This window comes from Nansenia antarctica (assembly GCF_963989245.1).
Source record: "Nansenia antarctica genome assembly, chromosome: 4".
Taxonomy (NCBI): domain Eukaryota; kingdom Metazoa; phylum Chordata; class Actinopteri; order Argentiniformes; family Microstomatidae; genus Nansenia; species Nansenia antarctica.
Window position 1 is genome coordinate 65,401,667 of NC_137689.1, and position 25,843 is coordinate 65,427,509.

At 45.2% G+C, this 25,843-nt stretch overlaps 1 protein-coding gene across 1 annotated transcript; it reads right to left on the reverse strand.

Moving 5' to 3' along the window:
* Window positions 1-48: 48 nt before the first annotated feature.
* On the reverse strand, window positions 49-22,175 carry sema4d (sema domain, immunoglobulin domain (Ig), transmembrane domain (TM) and short cytoplasmic domain, (semaphorin) 4D; the record flags this gene model as incomplete). Its single annotated transcript, XM_080528346.1, has 15 exons — window positions 22,153-22,175; window positions 7,332-7,465; window positions 5,637-5,782; window positions 5,474-5,536; window positions 5,203-5,301; window positions 5,021-5,114; window positions 4,721-4,837; window positions 4,285-4,436; window positions 3,877-4,052; window positions 3,495-3,651; window positions 2,959-3,181; window positions 2,127-2,242; window positions 1,558-1,730; window positions 1,306-1,352; window positions 49-1,025 (listed from the first exon to the last, which is right to left on the reverse strand). Exons 1-15 carry the CDS (start codon window positions 22,161-22,163, stop codon window positions 49-51), a joined length of 2,685 nt encoding a protein of 894 aa, XP_080384472.1. The 5' UTR covers window positions 22,164-22,175.
* Between the last annotated feature and the right edge of the window lie 3,668 nt (window positions 22,176-25,843).

Genomic DNA, 25,843 nt, shown 5'->3' on the forward strand with positions numbered 1-25,843 from the left:
CAGTTCTTGCAACAAAAAAAAAAGGGGAAAAGGTACCTAACAATAGGGTTAGTCTGCGTCTGCATATTCAATAGGCTGCGATACACAGTCCACGTCAAACGGCTTCTCTTTAGCTGGGCTCTCGTCTCCGTAACTGTGAGAGGGGGTCCTGCCATTGCCACATTCAGGCTCCGTCTCATAGCCGGTGTCCCTCAGGGCTCGAACCTGGGCCCCATTGTGATTCATGTGGGTCTGCTGCTCAGTGAGGTCCAGCTTCTCTGCCACGGGCTCCATGAGCCCCGCCTCACAGGCCACATACTCAGGCTGGGGCTTCTTCTGGCTGCCCAGCAGGGCGGCCCGCAGACGCAGGCAGGGGGCTGGAAGGTACTGGTGGTAGCAGTTGTAGGCCAGAGCGGCCAGGAAGAGCAGAAAGAAGAGGAGGAAGAGGAATAGCAGGGCGCTGCTGTTGTCGTGCTGGAGGTACTCTGCCGCGGGGTCCCTGGTCTCCGGGTGGGGGGCGCTGGAGCTGGGGTGGAGGTGCCTGACTAGGAACTTGACAGTGCTGCTCGGGGGCGGGGTTAGTGATGACGCGACGTGGGGGGGTGAGGTGACAGTGGTGGTGCTGGGCAGGGCTGATGTTAGTTGGGGTCTTTCGGTGTTACCGTGGCCATTACCTTTAGCAGCAGACGTGGACTCGCCGCGGGCGAGGCTGGAGCTGAGAGTGATGGCCATGTGGCCGGACGAGGAGGGCCTCTTTTTCACCTGCAGCCTCAGAGCGTACCCGGCCAGAAGGCGGGTGAAGTTCTTGCCAGCGGCCCACTCCAGAGACCAACACTCATAATGGCCCTGGTCCTCCGGGGCGACGCTGTAGATGAGCAGGCCCGTTTCAGCCAGCAAGTGGAACCGGGAGGAGGCCTCGCTCAGAATGCTGCCGTTGACCCTCCACACCACCTGGGCCAGGTTGGATTGGACGTAGCACGGCAGCTCAGCAGAGCTCCCTGGCTTCACCATCACGTGTTGGTAGTCCTCCACAGACAGCCGCTGTACTGTTACACGGGGGCAAATGGAAAGGAGGGTTAACTCTCTGTAGAGGCCATAAAACCTGGTACTACAAACTTTTCAGATTTTTTTAATGTATACTTTTACTTGTTTTGTCTACTTAATAGTATTTAAGTATGTGATTTCAAACAGCCCTGTGAACAGCTGTTCTGTAGCAATATGAAGACATGATTCCGAAATGTACACAACCGCTACTGTAGCTCCTGTGGTCTTCCTAGCCAATAGCTAGGCAGAGCATGTGGTAGGGCATAGTGTGAACCGGCATACCTGAAGGGCACTTGTCTGCATCCCCATTCAAGCTCTGGATTAGGCTCCTAAAAAGACAAACAGATACTATGTAAACACGCATTCAAAAACAGAACAATCGGCTTTGACTTTTGTCATAAAAAAGCTAAACATCCTAGACTTGTAGACAGAAAAACAGGACTAGCAGGATGACTCTGGAGTGACAGCGAAAACACAACACAAAAGTGTTGGTTTTGCATTGTGTTATTCACATAATAAAATAACAAGTGTTACCGGTGAGTGTGGCTGCTAACGTGAAAGATGTTGACACAGGTGGTGGTGTCTGGGTTCCATGCACAGTAGGGGTCTCGTGCCAAGATACAGTCCTCACATGATAGGTACTTCTCACAGAAGGCGGTTGGCGACTGCACCACACCGGAGTCTGAGCCAGCGTACAGGGACCTCGTCTGCGAACACACACACACACACACACACACCTTAAAAGTCAATACATTATTTGAAGAAGGGGCGTTTCTAGTCTGCAAAAACGCTTAAGACCTCAGACAGGCCCTGTGAGCATGCTGTGAAGACTCATCATTATACAGTATAGCAGAACTTGTGGTTTTGTTTTTAGAGCAGACTAGCTGTCTCTTTGTTCGGAAACTTCCCCTTTCTTCTCTCAAAGTAGAAGAGCAGCTTTTGCACAAACAACACTAGAGCCAAGGCAACAACTGAGTGAAAAGGTAGTCCTCGCAGGAGGACAGGCTCTGCTCGTCTAGACTATCTTAGTACATTCTGGGTGTGTCATTGTTGTTATCCCAATGGATAACTACCAACACAGGGTAATTCCATGCGTCACTTACCCCTTGTGATGACAAGAGCAGGGTCTTAATAGGCTCAGAGTTCTGAAGAAGCTGGAGCTCTTCCACAGTATGGACCCCTCCTTCGTAAACGACAGACTTGTGCAGGACTCCTTTGTCTAGAGAAAAATAGAAAGTGCTATTAACACCAACAGAGGTCGAAGACTTCCTTCCTTTAGGACCAATTCAATACATATTATTGATCCCTGAGGGATTGAGACCTCATGCTTTGACCACAATGTCCAAAGCAAGGATCACTGTGAAAAACACTACCCCCTCCTCTCAATCAAGACTACCACAGGGCCTGAGGCTAATCACTTTTTCATGACCCCTGACCTAGGCTGCTAATTTAGTGTTACCATCGTCATCATTTTCAATGTTAATGTTAATGTTAATTTTATTTATAATGCGCCCCCCATCCAACTTTTACATCGGCCCGGGGAGCAGCCCGGGTAAAGGAACAGATAAAGACAAGGACAAGGACAAGGAACACAGAAAGCAAACTGACACAGACTACTTAAACAAACAACTCAAGCTATACAATTTACAACAAATAGGGAGTAGACTTAGGGAACATCATTGACGAAGAAGGTCAAGGGTGTTGATAACACTGCAATGCAACAGCACAAAGCACAAGACACACTACTAGTGATTTTCCGCAACAGCAGCATCACAGGCCACACTATCAGGACATGATACTATTGTAACACACATTCCTTCACATTTCATTGCATTCACCCGGGAGTGACCACGTTCCAATTGTAAATCAAATTGTGGTAATATTTTGTCACCAGCTCTCAACCACAGTCATCCCTGCATACACGCTTCCTCTTACCAGTCCCAGTGAAGATGATGTCATACACGTTGTTGTCTAGTGCCTGCACCCTCTCCACAGCAATCTGGGTGTAGGTGACATCCTTGGTGATGAGCTTGGGCCCATTGCCGATGGGGAGGACGGGGTCCTCCAGCAGAGGGTGGTCCTTGACAAACTGCAGGGTCTTGTCGGGCAGGTGGAGGGAGTTGTTGATGTTCTGCAGCCGGTTCTGGTTGTTGATGCACTACAGGAGGATGGAGGATAGAGGATGAGGATGGTGAAATGAAGCAATGGGCTTAAATCCCAATATCATGGAAGTGAAAATATAAAAAGGGGATAGTTTTCTTTTAAAAAGTTATTGCATACACTGTAGATTATTGTGTTTCGGTTTACATCAATGCATTGTGTTTTTATGGATTGAGGTCAAAGATAAAAAAGCATTTGAGACAACCATATTAACCATTGTAATCCTAATTACTGTGGTAATTATTTAGGAAATCATCATCATCATGTTATAGTGTGCACTGTGTAGTGGACGTCATCAGGGTTACACTTACAGCTCCAGGGCGCGGGGTGGGGGTGATTCCGTTGTACCTCACCCACTTGGTGTGGGACTGCTCCACGGTGGCCTTCTGCATGTACTTGCCCTTGGAGAAGACCTCCTCCACAGAGGTCATGTCGTAGGCACACACTGCAGACAAGCCCACGTTCCCCCTGAGAGGGCGGACCAGAGGCACACAGACAGACTAAGTGGGGTGCCACAACAGAAAGTAAATATATATAAACGAAAAAATATATATATAAAACACGTTTTCTTGTTGGACTGGTTCAGGTTGTTCCTCCACAACACTGTTCCATTTCAAAACATCCGTCTCCTGATTTGTGCCTAGCGAACATGGCAGAGACCACAACTGAGGCCAACAACAACAACAAACTCACCACTGGGAGGTGAAGACTCCGTAGATGACTGTCTCTCTCCAGTCGGGGGTCTTGAGGATGAACACATCATGGACCACGTTGAAGACAAAGTTGAGCTCAGGCATTGAGCACACCAGCTTGGCCTTCAGGAAGGAGGTCCACTTCTTCTGCAGTGTTCTCTGGCCACCAAGATCACCCTGCAGGGAAGGGAGGCAGATGGACCAGTCAGCACAAATCAGTACATAGAGAGGTGGAGAGAGAGGGAGAGATAGAGAGAGGGAGAGTGTGTATGTTTGGCTCGCATGATGGAGAAAGAGAGAGATAGGGAGAGGAAGGGAGTGTGTGTGTCTGTGAGTGAGTGTGTGTGTGTGTGTGTGTGTGTGTGTGTGTGTGTGTGTGTGTGTGTGCTGGTGGCAGACGTGTCCTCACCTTACAGACGCGAGCTATCCTGGGAATCAGCAGTTTGCCAAAGAACTCGTACTCCACAGACACCTCTGTGAAAAAGTAGTAGATCTTGTCATCCTCACCATCTGGGCTGTCCTTGCCCTCTCTGATGACATCAGCAAATACAAAACTGGGCTCTGTCGGGGCAGAGGAGAGAAAAACAGGATTAGTGAAATAACAAAAGTTGTTACACCTAATATGCTGACTGGAATAAGAGAGAACATTGAGGGTGATCCTCCCACACATTTCAGGGAATTTTGGATGTTAGCCCCAACACAGTAAGGAACCATGCTAAATTAATCCTTTTTTTTTTTTTTTTTTTTTACTTGATTAGTTTCTCAGGGGCATTACAAATTCACAACAACATATCAGCTGACAGCCAATATAAAGAGATGCTTGAAGAACAAGCACTACATCTTACCATTCAACCAAGACGTTGAATACTCTGTTCGCAACATGCTTTGTGCCAGAGAGTATCTGGAAATGATCGGTTCGCTTCCTAAGAAGTTGTACGCCGTTCCAGAATAAAGCTCTCCATCTGAAAGGAAACAAAGATGAATATGATTTTTTTTTATAAAAATGTCTTGTAAAATGTTTCCTTTTTCCTCTAAACCCAGGTCTTTGCTAAATGCTTCAGAAAACATGATAATCAGGATTACAGTACCATGCATTAGAGGGCAGAGTACCAAACAAGCTGTTAAGGAAATCGGTGTCAACTCACCAACCATGACCGTGGTGAAGGTCTGAGAGGGGTCGAAGGAGCACTTGCCCCTGCCATCCTCTGCTCGGCCATCCAGTGTAAAATCGTCAAGGGACTGAAACAACATCATAAACATTATTATCAAGTTTAATAGAAATTGAAATCAAACCAAGGGGCCTTTGTGTCATGAGTGATAGACTTACCAGATAATCACACAGCGGTTGAAAGGCGTGTGTCCCACAGACATACAGACGGCCATCGTCCAACACTTGCAGGACCCGTATGTAGTTTAGACAATCTGTCTGTAACACACATTACACAAACAAAAAACACATTGAAACTTGGCAGTACAGTAAAGAGACTACAGCTTGGCAGTTATCAGACAGCCTGCAGATGATGCTGCGGGGGTCTGAGAAGGATATGGTGTTCTTTGCCAGAGATAGACTTCCTATCATACCGTCATTGCAAATGTACCTCTTTAGATTTTCCTTTTGCGATGCACATGGTCATAGGGAGTTCCGGAACCATCCATTGAACCTGCCATGGGATGCATTTCACAATTAAAATACTTTTTGTTCGATAACCTTTTAAGTCAGAGATCTTTTCAAAGTTATAGCATGACGAAACATTGTTATACCTTGTTGTTCCTGATGGACACATTTTTCATGCTGAGCTCAAAGATGGCCTCCCTCGCACCCACGTACAGCATATCCTTGTCTTCGCTTAGCAACAGAGTGGAATAGTTGAAGATTCCCGGCTCCGAAAACTCCATCAAGTTGACGTCTGTGGACGGAAAGTCACATGGTGGATTCAAGAAATGTAACAATATTCACGATAAAGTCTGGATTAGAATTAAAGCCAAACTAATTCACAATTCACTGGAAAAAAAGCAGCTAATTATTTCACTCTTCGGAATGTCTAGTGTTCCCCGCAGTTATAATTTTCCTGTTCTATATATTATTTATTTTTTTGCAATACATTTTGTGTTTGTGTTCCTCGTGCACTCTGTGTTACCCAGTCTTCATTGGGGCCTGTCCAGATCTTTTTGGGGTTGCAAAGCGAGCAGTCTCTGTCTGTGTCTATCTGTCTGTCTGTTCTGTCAGAGAGCCTCTAGTTATGGTCTCTGAGAATGTGTGTGTGTGGTGATTGATGACGAACCTGCCGGGCAGTTTGCGTTAGGCAGAGTGTCTGGCGGCTCCCTGCGTCAGGTGTGAGCGGGCTCGGGTTGCGGGCGTCTGGGCACAAACTCTCAGACGGTGAAAGCCAAAACCTTGACTGCGGGTCTCCATTTTGTTGAGCGTATCGCATTGAGCCATCACATACTTTACCGGAGCTTTTTATGTCAACAGCAGCGTGCAAAGTAGGGGTGGGCATCGACGATCGATAATTGATCGATAAGGATCTTGGTCGATCACAAAATAAAACATTTGGTCGATCACAAAAAAAAAAAAAATTTTTTTTTTTTTTTTGTGATCGACCAAATGTTTTATTTTGTGATCGACCAAGATCCTTATCAATCAATTATCGATCGTCGATGCCCACCCCTAGTACAAAGTGAAACTTACAGCCGATGCTAAACTTGAAAGACTCGAGCACCAGACCAAGGAGACACCCAGTACCGATGGTGTTGACTGGAAGGCTTAAAATAGTGAGGAATAAATAGGTAACTTTAGGAAGGGAGCGCTATGCATATGCATGATTTCTTCTGTAAATGTTTCACTTGAATCCCTTAACGCGACTAGTGATATTTTGCCCCTTACTTTCCTGAGTCTCTGTCTTGCCAACTCCACAAGGTCATTGAGAAAGTATGAAGTGAATTTGGAAGGATGTTATCTTCTTGAACGAAGCAAAGTGAACTCTTGTTTATGGATACTGGTTTTAGAACAGGAAAAGCAATAATTTTACATCATTCACCATGTAACAAATACCTTATCAAAGTGACCATGCTGTACATTTCTCCCTCACTGTATTTCTTGCATTCATTCAGCCTGTATAATTGCCACTGCAGTATAAGAGGATGCATGACTGAGGGAATTTTGAAATCAAACAATTTGACTTTAATTCAGAGTTTTCTTCTTTCAGATTGGGATCACCATTTAGAACGTTTTAAACATACCTGCCCTAGTTCAGGGCTCCAAAAGTATTGGAAAAAAACATAATTTCCAAATAAAGCTAAGAATCTCGACTTTAACCTCACAGTAATTGTTTGATTTTAAATCCAAACTGCTGGAGTAAAGAGCTAAAAGAAGACAAAATGTTTCCTCTTTCCAATACTTATGTCAGGGCACTGTAAGAGGGTGTGAGAGGAGCAGAGCTCTTGGTTCCATTGTACCTTCATGCTTCCAAGAGGTCCTGGGGACACTGGAGGGGCCGTGGGTAGAGACCTCCAAGAGCAAGCCCAGGAACACGCCGAGAACACCAAACGCCATGTTGGATTCTGGTAGCTTCGGAATGGTGAAGTTTCCTCTGCGATGGACAGACAAGAGCATTCACAAACTGAGTCTCCTCTATGAAGATACAGAGCAAGAGCAAATAGCTACTGTGATGCTGGCTTCCTTACTGGTAGGTCTAATTGAGCACACAGGCACTTCAGCTACAGTAAACCCACTTCCTCCAACAGAGAGTTCACGTGGGCACATTATCCTCTTTTCATCTCACTTGATAACACGCATAAATGTCACACACACATCTGTCTGAGGAGTGAGAAATGCAAAACAAGACAATAGAGAACAGGAAATGTTAACCACTTACACCCCCCTAGTCTTATTAGTTTGGTCCTATAACTTTATGTACATAAATGGTCAGGGCTCAGGAGAGGGCTATAAAGTTAACTTGAGAGCCCTTGAAAACGGTGAAGCATTTTCCTGGCTGCAGGGCATTATATTCCTTCCTTTTTTATTAATGACTAAAAGTCACAACTCAGTTGAAGTGTGGAATGTTGACATCACCACATGTAATACACTTTGTTGTCTGCGGGAGCGCTAGTTGGTTCTAAAAAGAAGTACCAGAGAACACATTGTTCATCACAGTAAACTAATCATTTAAAAAAAACAAGTTTAGTAATTGTACAATTTCCTTTTACCCTGGTGTAGACCCACTCAAACAAACAGACGGCACATTCACACAGGTCATATTCATATCTGAAGGACATTATCTTGATCTCTCACTGAGTTCTACAGCTGTGCCATCAATAATTAGCCAATAATCAAACAACATCCATGCCTGAAGAGCAGTGTTCATACCATATCTGGACCCAATGAAAGAAATGCAGGCATAGAGAGTTCAGCTTGGGTGAGACGGGAGGGAGGGAGGCAGGGAGGGAACATGTGATGACAGGGCTCTGAACTACCATGGGAGGCAGAAACACAAACCATGTGCTCTCCATGTAGTCCACACTCCCATGGCTGAGAGCAACAACATATTCCTCTGCTGTGCTGTCAGCTGATGGGAGATAGGCTTGTTTGGGTGGGAAACTGAAGAGGCGGTTCCCTCCTCCTCTGGAGCTTGGATGACAACCTTTGCCAACGGCATACTAGATAATCAAACACCGTAATCTGTTTCTGGTGTCATTTTCCATGTGCCAATTCATTGAGCATAATGTTATTGGGTCGTAAATGGTCTTCTCCTGACACGTTTGATCTTCCAGTTGATAAGGAACCCATTAGAAAGCTTTCTGTCCCTTGACATGAGAATCCAACAACACAGAGGTCTGACGTAGGTAGGCTGCGAGGCCGGCTGTAGCTGAACCGGTAGAGCCGGCGTCTAATGTTCGCAAAGTCGGCAGCTCGCAGTAGTTTGAATCCCCACGTGAGCCACATGTCGAAGTGTCCCTGAGCAAGGCACTGAACCCCTAATGTCTCCGGGGTCGCATTCAATGGTTGTGACCCATTGCCTAGATGCCCCCTGTAGAGCACAAATGCATTTCGTTGTACTCGGTGCAATGACAAACTTTGAATCCCTTTCCTTTCCTGTAATAATCCCCAGGGCAGAGAATTTGCCCTGGATAATGCATCAATGACAACAACGTCAAATGTTTCTTCACATGGTCATACCAATTGGCTTCAGAAGACCGATAGCTTTCTAACACAACACTAACTCATTAGCCATTGAACTCTGACATCGCAACTAATGACATGGTAAACATTGCTGCTTGTTAAACTAACCTCATACTAGGATTAGTAGGTCTCCATTGGAATGTTTGACTTTCTTATTTCTTATTTATTTTTCCAACCAATACTATCTGCTGCTTGGGTCAAATTGGGTCCTCCGATAAACCTGTAAAATAAGCGAGCTCTTAAAACCTTTCTGAAATATGAAAATAAATCTTTAAATCTGCTTATTCTTCAATCCTGGTGATAACACACATTGCACTTCCGCCAGAATTGTGCTACGCAAAAACACCCCAAACAGGAGCAGCAACAACACAGGAAATGTGCTTGAATTTGGTGACAAATCTATCACCTGCTTTTACCTTGTAAATATTATTCAACGCATTAGTTGGAAAAGTAATTAAGTGCTATATTTCAAAGCTCAGTCATTTATTTATTTCCAGAAAATCATGTGGAAAAAGCAGTGTTTGTTATCGGGAGGTGCCCTGCACAATGCCTGGTCTGTGCCCTGGTCTCTAGTCACTTACCATTTATTGTCTAAGGTCCCCTTGAACAGCATTGGAGATGGTGTGACGCTCTCATTCAAATGAAATGGTAACTACTTCACTACTAACGGCAGCCCAGTAGTGTATTTGGAGTAAAGTAGAGCGAGGCTGTGTCATTTAAGCTAAGCCGAGTGGCACTAGCTGTGCTTCATGAAGAAGCACTAGGCAGATGGGAATCGCTGGTTTATTCATCGCGTGCCATCCAGTCCTTTCCTTTTTTATTGAAAAGGGAAAGTGATCCGGTATGAAAGCAGGTAATTCTGGTTTGCCAGAGCGCGCTAAAAAGAGGGTGTACTAACAGCACTCCTCTGATAATGGGCTGGTCTTACGTGACAGGGGATGTATACTCAGCCTCATCACATTTCTAGCTGTAGGCAAATCATTTATATTACATTACTGCAGTTGACTTTTCTCGTGCAGGGTAAACATTGTAAACCAAACCGCATGGCTAGACTGATGTATTTAAAAGACAAAGGTGTCAACAAGATCATTAAATGTGTATTTCACTTATACCCTCTGGAGATCAGCATAGCATCACGTTTCCAGGAAATAGAACTGTCAAAAGGAGGAAGCATGGACACATTTATACCAGCAGAGAAATCCCCTCAAGCATGAGTGAATGGAACTATTATACACAGGATGCAGAAGCACCAGTGTCCCCCCCTTTAAAAAGTCATGCCATAGTATGGCAGTCCACAATTTCGCACAAAGCCTTGTTTTTTTCACTATCGCGCTTGTTTTCATCTAAGGTGAGAGAACAGAAAATAAATCATTGTCAATTACAAACATGACCTACTGGCACCATTACGGAAACCTCTGTGAGGTGAAGTAATTACCATACCCCCTGAGGGACGACCATAAAGGATAACACATATTGGAAACCAGTGTGGGGGGCTGGAATAAATGATTGATCATCGATCGGTTGTAAATGAGAACACGTATCCTGGGGGAGTATTCCATCTCGTTCATCCCACACAACCTATGGAAGCAGCTACCAGAGTCGGAATTATCTATTACGGGGCACTTAGCGTTTCTTTTTTTCCCCCCCCGAACTGCAATAAATCTGTGTCCCTAATATAGTGTTACCCAAATTCTACCATAGTAACAGCCCAAAGCTAGGACTGAGAGTAGGTCAAAGAGACAAAGACCTATTGTTTTGGACAAGGACGAGAGAGCACCCTCGATTCTCCCCATGCGCATCATACAGTAGTGGAACAATGGACACAGACCGCGACTGAGGGTGCCCACTTCCTCCACTCGCCCAGTCCTCTCCCGGCACTGCCAATCTAAATGCCAGGCCAGATTAGCAGAAAGCAGAGCCAAAGTCCCAGGGAACCCAGCATTGAGAGCTGGATCAGCGAGTCCAAAGTAACCAAGAGATGATCCACTGAGGGAAGCCGATTAAAAAAAGAGGAGACGGACACTGGGAGCAGTGTCATCCTATAGCCTCAAGTAATTTGGCAACATTAGAACCCATTGACACATTCTCAAATCAAAGTCTCAAACTACTACATTGACAGTCAATCCTGATGCACTGCTGATACCCTCTATCAAGTTGACAACACTATATATAGTATAACCCACTGAGACGTTCTTGACACATTTGCAAGCTTCAAACCAGCTTCTCACCATATAAACAGAAAGTCATTGAGCTACAGTAAAAGAGGGGGCTAGGGTTGGTACCATGTTAGCTAGCCTACGCTGAGAGATTGAAAAGTGTAGCCATACTGGCATGTCTCTGTGAGCCCTTTGTCTTCCTCCAGCTCCTTTTGGATACACAGTGAGTTTGACACCTGCTCTGGGCTCCCAGCGCCGCAGCGCTAACGGGTCACAGATACTGGCAGGCAGCCTGCAGGGCCGGGGGGGTGGGGGTGTAATGTGTCTGCCTCGGACATTCAGCGCCTGCCAATGCTTCCTACCCCCTCTTCCCCTCCCACCCGTTGGGGCCTTGGTGCTTTAACTCATTGATCGGACATCAATGTGGATGCACTCTCCTAGTCCCCGGTGCCATCTTGCCAGAATCTGCTATCCAGCCGTCCCCCATTGACAGCCCCTGACAATCCCTTTTCCCACCCCACTTCTGGAGTGGCAGTCCTCTTTCAGGGATATTCGCCCACTTCACCCGTCACCTCAGATCAACTCGGGGGGGCTTGTTGATGACGTCCTGGTGAGTCGAAAATCTAAGCACGTCTTGGGTTGTTCCCCATCCCAAAAATGGGACAGTTCCGCTATGGTCCTTAACACAGCAGCATTGAACATTGAAATCAATACACTCCATTGTGTTTTGGTTCTTCATTCCGTTTCTGTCCGATTTGGACATTCCCTCCCGATAGTAGTCATCTGTCCATGACCCTTCGCCGATTGTGCAGAATTAGAAATGAGACATTCTGTGCGCATGAGATAACACTCAAACCCAAGGAGAGGACCAGATGTTCCCAAACAGACATTTCCAACATTGCTGCACCAGCAGCATCTGTACTTGGGAGCTGTAATAGAAGGCAGCAGCTCTGTGACATATGTGGTATTTGGTAGCCTGTGTCAGGCTTCATTGAAACACAATACTACGACCGCACGTGGCTTTATGATGCTGACAGATGTCTGATCCACTGTAAATAACGGACCTCGGCATCGGGTTTGGCCACAGATGTGACAGTGCGGACATGACATCATACTTAAGACAGGGCGTGGGTGTGGAATCTCTCTCGTGAGCACCAGCTTCCACCAAATAAGCACAAGCTTAAAATACCAGAGACATCCTCTGGAGTTCATGGATCTTCTCCAGAGAACGAATGTCAATCTTCCCTGGAAGTTATCATCTGGGTCTTTTTTTTTTTTCATAGCCACCATGTCAAGATAGGGTGAGACCTAGACTGAAATAATCTGAAACCTGCAAAACAACAGATTATGTTGTCAGGTGGTTTCCCATTTGAGAACGTAAATGACATCATTTACTTAACATAAAAGGCAGAAAACAATGTAACACTTACAATCACTGAAGCCACTGCCACAAGCCACTGCCATTGCCTATACAAGTCTATTGTACATTTCATATTGATCCCTAAAAATGTGCATAACCATGCAATAAAAAACAGTCAAGATGTAGAATGCACAAAGCAAATCGCAACGAATAGTTACAAAGCTTGAGAGGGGAAATGCTGCTGCTTAAAGCAAACACTATGCAGAGGACATAAAATGGATTCCCTCCTATATAATTACTACATTCGGGATCCATGCTGAGCTAGAAAGTTAACCTAAAATGACCACACTAAAGGAAAATTAAGGGTCAGCCCTAGTAAAGGGTATATTTAGACAGTGATGGAGTGCTTTTTCAAAACAACACACCCATCTCAGGTCATACAGGCTGACAGAAGATCTAAAAACGACTATAAACAAAACAGTAAACGTAGCTCCTACAGTTGGTTTGGGAGTGTGGCTCCCCGTCAAGCGAGAAGCGCACGTCTGTAGTGAAACTGTAAAACGTAATAATTACCATGTACATTTTGCGTTAAAAGTTGAAAAGAGGAACAGCTTAATTATACCGACATCTGCTTACTGCTAAATTAGAATGAGGACTTATGGCCATGGTGGTCACCTAGAAAAGAACCAAGAACCAACTACAGAGGGCTATTCTCTCTATTTATGGATCTACAGAAATTCTGAAGGGAAACTGTAGGCATAATGGCTTGCCCTCCCTACTGCCACTCAAAAGCATTCTGACACCACTTTTAGCGCACTCTTTATCCCCTAAACCAATATGTCCTTGACAGGAAAGGTGCCAAAATGTAGAGGTACCAGTTAGAGGTACCACAGCAGGCACAGAGTGTAGAGTACTGCTTAGAATTGGGAAAAAAGGTAGCCAGTGCATTATACTGCTTAGAATAAAAAATGTAAAAGGAAGCCAGTGCATTCTACTGCTTAGAATAAAAAGGTAGCCAGATCCTTGATCCAATGTGCCATCCGTTTCTTGTAATGTGTTTTTTGTTGACAAAATGTAGTGACTAACTGGAAACAAACGTAAAGTCGCTGAGAGGCTGAGGAGGGCCTATATGTCTGACGCGCTACCAAAACTATTCGTATTGTATCCCACAGACTGTTGCGGTCTATAGATGTCTGCAATGTACCCCATCACAGTGGGCCTGAAAGTTGCATCAAGATTAGTCTGACACGCTTAGTCTGACGCGCTACCAAAACAATTCGTATTGTATCCTACAGACTGTTGCGGTCTAATAGATGTCTGCAATGTACCCCATCACAGTGGGCCTGAAAGTTGCATCAAGATTAGTCTATTTAGTCCGTTAGGCTATTCTAGGTTTTTGCCAGAAAAACAAGCTTGTTCACCTTTTCAATCTTCAGCAGGGCACGTAACATTGTCTGCTTGTGACACGCACACAAGTACTTTCGGGCCATCAGTGGGTATTTCCATCTTTGGCTATCACCTTGTACATGCAAATCCTACACACATTCGGTCAGAAACCAAAATGCGTTCATATTACAGAAGTTGCTTTTTTTCAGGGACCAACTCGCTTCCCTAATTATCCGTTCTGAGGAGAAGCTGTCACGTGTTTCACAACTGTCGCAAAGGCTTTAGATGGTACCAGGGGAAAGCCATAACACACGCACAGCCTCGCATTGAACATGAAAGCAACTCATAGAAGAAAATCCTGCAGGCAACAACACAGAGTCTTATTTCTCAAAGCTGGGAGTTGAGTAATCCAGCAGTGTAGGGTCACTGGCATTCACAGGACACCCGCTAGCAGTCATAAACCTTTCACGGACAGGGTGTATTTTCTTGAGGCGAATGTGATCCGTTACACAGAGCTCGCCGGGGCGTACTCCGGGCCTATTTCGGGAGCTGTGAAAGAGCAGCCCAGAGGCCTTGTGGTTCTCTGGTGGGGCTCTTGCCTGGTGATCGTCAAAAGCAGGTGCCCAGTGCGGGCTGAGCTGGGGGTGGGGGGGGGGGTGCAAGATCGCTTGCAGATCCCAGGCAGGCAGTGAGCACTACGTCTAGTACGCCTGCCTGCCGTCTCAGAAATGTTTAGCATGTGTGCATGTGTAACCTGGCGACTCCCGCTGGTCCCCCTAGGAGATCTCTCTGGCTGCTGGGAGGTAAATACAGTTACGGCTGGTCGGGGTGCGATCAGATATCAGAAGCGGAAGCACATTAAGAGGCAGTCACTGAAGTTCAAGGCAATGTTGCCTTCAAGGCAATGTAGGCCTGCCTGTACATATATATAAAATAAAATAAAATAGAACAACATCAGTATCGTCAGTATCTGTTGGTCTATTGTCACAAAGTACTGATCACTGTATGTTTCACTCAACTTTCACTTAAACTATATAAATAATCATAAATAAATAACTACTAGATCTACTCAGTATACCTGTGAAGCCCAATGAAACAGAAGGCTTTCTGGTGAGATACCATTCATTTCCCTCGAGGACACAGTCTTTCCCACCAGTTAAATGAAGGTTTAATATGCCTCTAAAACCCCAGGGTGAAACCCCCTATATTCTCACAGAGCTGTAATGGCCACAAGAACAAACTCTTTCTCTCCCCTTTTCTCCGGGAGCTATCTTTAGCAGACCACTGATTTCATGGTTGTGATTCTTTTTCGCAGGAGACAGAAAAGGCCCTTTGGAGTCCTCTGTGAAATCTCCCATCACCCACTGACATCCACAACACTTACAGTCTGTCCTCTTGAACTTGGCATGCATGGGGGGAAAATACTAATTTCACCGCTTTTCACAGAGGGACAGAGGAAGACAAACGACACAAAAGCATTCCTCTGATTTTTTTGCTGCCAATCTTGGTGATTCACGTGGTGTTGTGAAAACACAATAAAGTACGGCTCCAATTGAGGCCGGACTGTAACTGCACAGGGCTGCTGTGTAGCCTTCCCCTAAGTCACAGAGGATGATTTGAGGACAGATTTTGGACCTAAAATTAAGTTTTGTAGAATCTCAGCTAACATTTAAAAATGCAGGTCCTAAGTAACCGTAAGTACTACGTATGCTATCCTACCACTAGCATTCTTATGAACACAACAACGCTAAGCTGTATCTAAGTAAACAAACCAATTCCTGCGTCGTTCACTCTATATAGGTCCACACTGCTCCACAGACTCTTTTCAAAGGTACTTTGAAAAACTCCATCCCTCTTAAAGTTGCTATTTAACATAACATAACTCTGTGTTTCATTCCAAGAAGGTGCCCCTTTCCTTTCCGCTTCAGTTCACAAGTCTGACCACAACTGAATAGGTTATAGGTGATTGATAAGGCAATACAGCAGAATGTAGGTAGAGCTGCTACTTGCACCTTCCTATAGCTTCAGAAAAAGAGGTCTGAATGAGAGCAGAGTGGAGGGAATAACTTTCTGGTTTGATTACTCAGAGGAAAACAAAAATTCATACATAACAGCATAAAAGTCATAACAGTAACAAGAGCACACATACACATTCCTCGTTTGTTGATTAAAGATTAGAGATCAAGGGAGAAATCTTATCATTGTGGAATCACCAGGTGTTAAACCCAATTCATTCAGCAGTGCAGACACAAGGCCATTAAGCAACACAAAAGGAGGGTGGGTGCCCCCATGGAATCCCCCAAGGGAGGGAGCACAATGCTTTATAAGCAGTCGGGGAGAAAGAAAAAAAAATCATATCTTAATCAAGTTATATGGGGGGGGGGGAAGGAAGAGGATTTGTGTGTGTGTGTGTGTGTGTGTGTGTATGTATGTATGTATGTATGTATGTATGTGTGTGTATATATATATATATAGATATATGTATAATAATCACAAATCACTTAAGAGTAGGGATTTGGGATCAGAACCAAAGCACAAGGGAAGTTTTATCACTCAGGAGTGTTCATGCAGAACTTAGGAGACAAGCTGAGAGAGGGGGAGTAACAGGGAGAGGGAGAAGCATGCAGCACTCGTGTCCCGGCATGCAAGCCCACCAGCGGAAGGCTTTTATAGGGGGGGGAGAGTTCTGACCTGTGGCTCCTCACCGATGCTCTACAAGACGAGAGGCTCTTCCTTCAGAGAGAATTATAAAATCCTCAAGCTAGGGGGGGGGAGAGAGACAAGACAGATCAGACATGACAGTTATGACGGTGCAATAGCCCTCTCTGTATAGGAGCTGTCGGGGTACATGAATACAGTACGTCATATGAGCTGTCACTGCACATGTAGCGCAACACATCGCAGACAATAACAGATGCGCATGAACATGCAGAAAAACATCACCCGTATCCACAACACCAGTGCCCATGACTTGAGGCAAGTGTGATGATTAACTTGTTTTGCACCGCGACAGTACTGCATTTGAGATGGAGGATTATTTCAAGTCGTTCTTTACTTTTCATGACTAAGAACATAATGACTAAGGACAAAAAACTAACTATAAGCATTGTCGAGGCTAGTTGGAACGCCCCTAGCTCATGAATGGGTAGCTTTGGGTAACTCATTTTGAACAAAAGACTAATAACATTTTCCACTCTGACCAGTCTGTGGGGAAATGCCAATCTTTGTGCATCTCTGGCAATAGATCCCGACCAGCTGTAGGCATTGTGTGTATGACATCTCTCTCTATTCAAACCCTTTGACTATACTGAGCTACATATAACCTCTAGAGGAACATCTGCAATGGTATAATGTAATGGCCTAGAGCATATGTCTGCATAATTGTGGATTTTAGAAAACGGGTTACAATCTGCAAGTCATAGAACTACTAGAGGCTAAAGAGCCTCTCTACCTATCACCTAGTTATCACACCAGGAAGTAAGTATTTTACTAGCCCTGTTTGTGTATTTCAATGCTCAGCTATCAAATCAAACACAAGTTTATATCTATTTTTTTAATTCCAGTCTCGGAAATAGTGTGTGTTCAACCACAACAACATTGTCCATTGGAGGGCACAATTCTTAGGTCACTCATTTTAATCCTGGAATAAAAAAAAATGCATTAATAAGCGACAGGAAAGAACATAACCGTCTTTAGAGGGCTGGTGACAGATGGCCAGTCCTCCATTCACAACTCTTTACCCTTTTACTGCATGTCCTGCCCTCAACTAAAACATATCATATCATTAACCTATCACAAAAACATGTGGACATGCCCCACTCACTCATGTTCTAGTAGTGAACTCAAAACCACAAACAAAATAGGTTTCAAAATTAACAAAGAACAGCACAGCAAAAGAACAATCTTGCCTAACATCACTTGATCTCAAACCAGGAACACATCTTGATTCTTACCTTGTAAGTGAAAATAGTGATGTTAATTTTTTTTTAAAAACCTAGCTGGCATCACCCTTTGAAGCATGGATTACAAAAGAAGGGCTCTGGCATTAAACTGTATGCCCCTGGCAAGTCAACAGAGATCATTATCCCATAACAAGGACACAATCTTCCAGACAATTGAATTCAGGGCACCAAAATGAACCCAAACATTGAATTAATTAGCATTTTGGTGAACTACTGTAACAAAAGACAATCACATCATGCAGACAATGCACAAAAGAAGTTAACGTAAAAAAACTGAGAATGAGAATAATGAATTGCAGAGTAACCGGTAATCCATCATCTTTTTTTGATTCAGACACCAGAGAATAAGACTAGACACCATAGTACTTTGTCAGTGTTGACTCTGCATCGGCATTGTACACGTCCACAGTTTCAAGACCACTGTGTCTTATTTGGGCTGTTTAGATCAAGGCCACGCCAATCCTTCGGTTGGAGCCTGAGGCCTCGCCAGACAGTCAAAACAAAGACGAGAAGCTCTCAAAGAGAGGCGATACCCTACGCCCCGATACCCTACGCCCCACTCCCGTCACCCCAAAACCACACCCTCCGGACCCCTGCCTCTCTGACAGCTGACAGCATCTATAGGTTCGAAGAGATGACGGAGGCCAAATTGATGAGCTATAGGTCAGGAGGTCACATCCCCCTCTTAGAGACTGAGGAAACAGTTTGACTGCTTTACTCCGCTCCCACAAACCGGGACACCGTCCCCAGACACATCTCAATTGAAACTTCCCGGACGGGCGTGGCGGGCGTCGCTGTGACAGGGCAGGCAGACCGGAGGAAGCGCTGATGTCACGGCTCTGCACCCGTAATTGATGACTGATGTTGAATGAGGGGCAGCCCTTTCAGTCATAACAAATAGCCCTCCTTTAAAACCAACGTATGGTCAACATACTGATAGCCCCGGCCTATAGAGATCACTCTACCATGACACCTCGATCTCAAGTGCGTTCTATGGATACCGGACCATGACTTCCAGAAATGTCAAAGTTAAGATCTTCCATTGATTATCTGCCTAGTGGCCATACTGATCAGCCTGCCTCTGAGTGAACACAGGTGCAGCAGGCTGCATGGTTATAGAAAGGCACTCGGACCATCTCTCTCCACTCGGCAACAGGCTGCTGCTAGAGCCTTGGCCTGGTTCTATATGTGGCACTCTGTAGCTTCCCCCCCTGAGACTGACATGGGATACACACAGAGGGCCAGGGAAACGCCACTCACCCCCCAGCCATGTGGCCTTTCCGGTAAAGACACCCCACTCTGCATTCTCATCTGTGCCGTCACGCTTACCGTCTATAAACATCCCAACTCTACTGACAGCCCTGTCAGCAAGGCCCAGAGTGGGGGAGGGGAACAAGAGAAAAGAGGAGAGAGGAGAGAGGGTACGGTGAGAGGCAGAGGCAGATAGTGGGGGTTGACAGAGACAGTGGGAAGAGGAGAGGGGGGGAAATGGGAGGAGAGAGAGAGAGAGAGAAAAGAAAGGTGGGTTAGAAGGCTCCAAATTCTCCTCAATATGGCTTCGCTCTCAACAGTTAAGAAAATCTGGGCAGATCTAGTCTATTCACCGACAGATTGAAAGAGATTTCTTTTAATAACAGTTCAACTTTGGCTGACCAGATGTTTGCAATTCATTGTTATCTTACTGTGTTTGATGATTAGAGTAGACAGGCCATCAGACTTTTAAATCAGTGTAGTTCGCATGCAACCAATGCTGCCGCTGTGTACATCTGTGTACACATGTAAGCCTTTCTGTCCTAGTTCACCCCATCGGTGGTAATGCGGCCACTGTAAACCTTTCGGTTCCAAACACACAGAGGAGCATTTCTGCGCTGTGCAATGGAGAGGATTACCAAGGCTTGAATTTCAACAGAACCAATCCCTGTCTACAACAAGTATTAAAGCCCAAATCTGGCTTTAGAAACATCACAACAGAAAGAACCCCACACAATAGTCTGCTGTATGTAGACCCAGATCATTTTCACACAGCTTCCCTAACCAGTTGTGAGTATGCAGCTATAATCTTCTATAGCTACAAATTCTTATGCAATGTGCATTTGGAACATCTCCAAAGAGACGACTTGAACTTCAAGGTTCCTCAAAGGTGCTTCCAAAAACAAAGTAGTAGATCCAGAGATTCATAAAAGGTCTAGAACACTAGAAATGGATTTAGAAAGGCTGTGTGTTATAGCCTACTAACCATTTTCCTTGAAAACAAAGTAATCAAGACAAGAAATGTTGTCTACACTGGCCTCTCTGTAGTTCATATCTGGGACTACCATTGGAATGCTCACATTCACTGGAATGTCCCCCTGATATCTTGTGTGTAAATGTTTGCTCGTCAGCATCCCAGATAAAAACTAAATGGGGGTGTGCAGCCCCCCGATCAGAGCTGCATGAATCTTAAGTAGTCCCATGTTGAGGGGGGCTTTGTTCGCTGCCACTGACGGGGGTCAGTCTCCCACTTTTCCTTCACTTCCTTTTGGCAGAACATTTATCATTCTTCCCAACAAACAATTGTGCTACAACACTGACCAGCACAGGCAGAACAATGAACTACTAAATCTGGGCCTCCGTCGCCCCCTGCACTGGTTGCTAAGATACCTTTGATCCTCCGGACAGCTTGTCAACAAGCTCATCACTTACTTAAAAACTCGAAACCATCACAAGCTTTATTAAATTCTTTGTGCATGTAGGAACATCATTTTCATAATTGTTCTGCTTGTAGAGATGCAACTAGTTAATCCCTGTCCAGTCCAAAAAGTCTTGGTGTTTTAACTAGTTTTTTTAATTCTTTGGCTCTCATACTTGATCACTGATGTAGTACAGAGGAGTAGTCATCATTGTTGGGACTTCAAATGTCAGCAGTCCAGCACACAGCTCCACACCACCTCTCAGGGGTTAAATCCTCTCTCAATGTTGCTGAACAGGTGCAGCTCAGTGTGCGTGCGTGTGTCTCTCTATGTTGGACAGTGCTGACAGGGCCAATCATAGCTAACCATTGAGAAAGGCATCGCTGAGTGCACATTGCATCGCAGCGGCCTATCCCGATGGCCCAGGAGCCTAATGTTGTTAGTCAGGGGAAAACCTGCATACATACCGATCCCTACCAAGACCGAACTCAAACGTTAGACTAAAATACAAGTAACATTCGTTTACAGTATTAAACAGAGGAACAATTGTTTTAGACAGGAGTGAGAGCGCTTGCCATTGGGTAGTTGGTTTAGTCCTGAAAGTTACACAATTAATCACCACGACATGATTCGTCAGCATTGTATTCACAACAGAACTTAGCCTCAGTTTTAAAAATACAAGCTGTTTTTTTTCCCCTAGACACGTGTCTGCACCTTTCCCTCCCGATCAGCTGAGCACCACAAAGGAATTGCAGCTTGCTGGTTTTACTAACCCATTCCTCTGCTTTCTGTGGGCTCAACCCCAGGGAGAGGGAGGAGAGAGAGAGGGGAGAGGGAGGAGAGAGAGAGGGAGAGAGAGAGAGAGAGAGAGAGAGAGAGAGAGAGAGAGAGAGGGAGAGGGAGAGGGAGAGGGAGAGGGAGAGGGAGAGGGAGAGGGAGAGGGAGAGGGAGAGGGAGAGGGAGAGGGAGAGGGAGAGGGAGAGGGAGAGAGAGAGAGAGAGAGAGAGAGTGAGAGTGAGAGGGAGAGGGAGAGGGAGAGGGAGAGGGAGAGGGAGAGGGAGAGAGAAAGAGAGAGGGAGAGGGAGAGGGAGAGGGAGAGGGAGAGAGTGAGAGGGAGAGGGAGAGGGAGAGGGAGAGGGAGAGAGAGAGAGAGAGAGAGAGAGAGAGAGAGAGAGAGATAGATAGTGGCACGGGTTCAAATCCTTCCAAATGAATGGGCTGGTCAGGAAAACAAAAGGCAAGCCAGCAGCAACGAGCGGCAACAGTAAACATACCAGAGCCAACGAGGATGCAAATGAACCCTCATGCAAATGGCATATGTCTTCTGGGGGGAAAACAGAACCAACCTTTATATTATCCCCCTCTTTTCTCTCCTCTACACCCCCCCCCGCCTCCCCCTCCCCCCACACAATACAGCACTGCCTGAGCGAGGGGAACGTAATCAAGCAAGGCACAGTAACACGATGACATCGTCGTCTTACTTCACGCTAGAAGACAGGCAGGACACAGTGGACTCTCTCTAGTAAACATGCATGTGGACAAGCAGAGATGGAACAATCACTTACTTGTCTGTCATGGCTTTAACTAGCGAATAGACTGAAAACCCCTCCTTCTGCACAGAGGCTGGGGCAATCGAGCTGCGTGGACGGTTTACACTGATCTGTGGAGGAAGAGGAGGAACACCTTTAGTTCAACTGAAACAAAAATATCAAACATTCATGTGCTTAGACTGATGTCATCCAAATAGACGACATTGATGGTTCTATACGAAAATCAAACATAAAAAAGGTCCATAGAAGGGAAAAAACTGAAAGTCTGTTAGGAATTAACCCAGCCTACCCCCTCTCCATCTTATTTCTCACTTCTTATGGACACCAAGAGCTCTGGGCCACTTATTTTAACAAGGAGACAAACACAACAGCCTGTGTTTGCACACAAAAGCCATTGGAACAGACTGGGATAACATGCAGCCATGCCTGACTTGCTCACAATTAGCACGGCAAGGATTGGTCTTCACCAACTTTGTGGGGGATACCGTTTCCATGGCTACCACAGGAGCTGCCGAGCATAAATTGTGTGCACCAGGGAAATCCACCAGCGACCAGCCAGGCAGTGGGAAGACTAGGATCATATTTAAACACCAGGCTTACACACAAAAAAAACAACAACTACTAAATCAAATCAAGCAAATTTCATAAGCTGATAAAAGCAGCCTTGTTGTGCTTACTTGATCAGTTACATAAGATCTAAATTGCAAATACAAAGGTTTTAAAATGTCCCAACCTTTGTTGTTGTTTATGCATGAATAGTGTAATAAAACAAAGACAAATACAGTAATGAGTACAAGTCCAGTGAAGCTGTAGCATCCCAGATTGCCCTAAACACAATAACTTCCACTTATCAGAAGACTATATGAGAACACATTGGGCCAGTTTCACAGACAAGGCTTAAGCCTAATCCTGGACTAAAAAGCATCTTCAATGGAGATTTTACATTGAAAGTGTGATTTAGTCCAGGACTAGGCTTAAGCCTTGTCTGTGAAACCGGCCCTTAGTCTTCTTCTACAAGATGGAGACTATCCTATACTGCTACAATAAAGAAATGGATAGTGGAATTTCATAGGCTACAGATGGGGACATATTGATTTATATCGACATATCAAATACTTAATGTGCTTAACTAAAAAGACTTTAGCCCAGCTATAGATCCCATGTTCCACTCTCCAATAATGCATCAGCAATATCACCCATAAGCCATCAACTTATCTTACCATAAGAGATAAAAAAATAGCAACACTTCATTAGCTTTATAGACTAAAGCGTGCTGAATGACAACACATACAAATAACACAGCCAATGGCAGCTCTGGATATCCAGAGAGATAAACAGATACATACATTACAGTTAAACATATTCCCCCCTCCGGGTCAATTTCCACAAATGGGGCAGTAGTGCAGTGGAACATTCTAGGCCTTTACGACAATTACAATTTGCCCTGACATTACTCAGCAGTCACCCACAACATGTAGGTCAAGTTATATTTCACCACCTAATCCGAAAACAATTTGTTAAAAAGCCTAAATGGGTTTGTGACTGCTGATACCATAACACTCTGGAGGGGAAGACGTGTGGAAGGGGCCGGGGCTCCCAGACAGACACTTGCCTTGGAGCCAGTGGCGGCGGGGTGGTACTCTGGGGAAAACCCTCCTGCCTGCCTGTCGTCTAGTGTTCCTGTCTGCCTGCAGCTCATTACACCTTAGGATGTCTGCCTCCTCGCCGTCTAAACAGGAGACCTCTTTGTACACAATAACAGCGACACACACACTCCAAACCGTCTATCCATAAGCAATTGTTCATCCGGCTCTGTGAAGAATGAGGATTGCATTGATCTCAGCCAAAAGGTTGTTGTTTTTTGGTTTAAAAAATGGGGGCTGGGTGGTGTATTAGGCTACCCTAGAATGCATGGAGCGATAGAAATGTACGCAACCAACCACTCTTTCCAGCAGCACAGCATGTGCATTTTCTACAGCTGTAATGGAATGGTTGAAATATGCAGAGACTCCGAGGGTTTCCACAATGTAGTCATTGACCCAATTGTTGAAGTGCTCGGTACTGCAGATATTATGGAAAAATGGCAAGCAGCTTGCCTTGTGGAGATTAAATTCCTTTAAAGTACATCCAAGGGACAAAACAACTGCCAAGCATCTGGGCTTTGGCTATACGAATACCTACAAGACATTCTCTCTCTTTCTTCAAATCAAGAGGAAACATACACCCCCCCCATCTCATCTCCCCCTGATTAAACACACAGATAGCCTACAAAAACTCCTTGGAAAACTGTCATCCTTGCTTTGACACTAAGTGCACGTTGGATTAAATGGAAAATAATGAGGTGGTGTCAAATCACACTGCCATACACCCAAGTGGTGTTTAAAGATGCCACATGAATGACAAAAGGCTCCATGGCTATCTATGCTACTGCAAGCACTGGGGAATAGAGGGCTCCGAGGCACGTGCACTGAGCCTTTGAAGTGAAGCGATAGCACTTGAAAAGACATGTTAGCTGGCTTTGATCTGGAGAAGGCAACACTGGGCTGCAATGGAGAAGCAGGCTCCCTGAAAGAGCTGCTGAGCTCACGAGCAAACGAAGAGTGTCCCATTGCCCAATAATGAGGGGGAAACAAGCATCTACGCAGGGAGAGACCTCAAATACAAGCATCAAGGCTGGGAGGGAGGGAGCTCAGTGCACTGAAGGCTTCGGGGCAGATTTATGCAGCCAGCGTAAGTACCAGGGTGCAACTTTTTCCATGTCCTGCTATAAAACCTCAAAAGGGAAGAGTGGTCACTTCAGCCAATTATTTCATTTATAGTTGAGGAAATTAGTTAAGTAATTAATTTAAAGACATTCAACCGTTAAAGATCAACTGTCACGATGCTGTAGACGAAGATACGCTTCTTAGAAAAGGCAATGTCAAAAGAAGTGTCTCACCAAAGATGGCACAGTTTTCACAGGCATCATGAGACTTAGCCATCTCCCAAACGACTAAATTATTTAACATCCAGACATCAAACGTGTGAAAATAGCATAAACATGAGCTTTCGCGAATGCAAGGGAACTCGTCCATCTCCAATAGAATAAACTGATGTCTTCTCTTACATACAAAGGGAAGAGTTGTTGGTCACATTCTGCTGCTCATGCGAGCCCTGATAGCCATGACAATAAAGGGACTCTTACCCTTTATTTAGCTCTGCAGGACACTCAGATGCTCCTCCAAACAGATAGACTCGTAGGTGACACAGGCTCCCCTCTTCTAAAACCCCTACCAAGGTATCAAGACCGTTTCCACTGGTGATCATGAGCCAAAACCCCCCCCCACAAAATCATCCAACAGAGGTAGTCACCTCCACTTTTCCTTGTTTCCCCCAATTCCCTCTCCAGCTCGCTCTCTCCCTCTCTCTCAAGCAACAATAAATTATTAAATCCAGTCTGTCAAAAAATGCAGTAAAAGAGGAGGAGTAGAAGAGGGGGGAAATTTGTTACATCACACCACCACTCAACCAATGCATGATGCCAGAGCTGTCTTGCCTCTTTGGCAGTCTCAGACAATGGTAGCGAGCAGTGAGCAGACCTGCCTTCTCTCTGTTTAGGCGGTCAAGCGGGGCATGCAAGGGGAGCGATAGCACTGAAATCTCCCCTCTGGAAAGCATCAACACACACAACTCCTGAGGTGGTGGGGGAGGGGTTGAGGTTGTATGA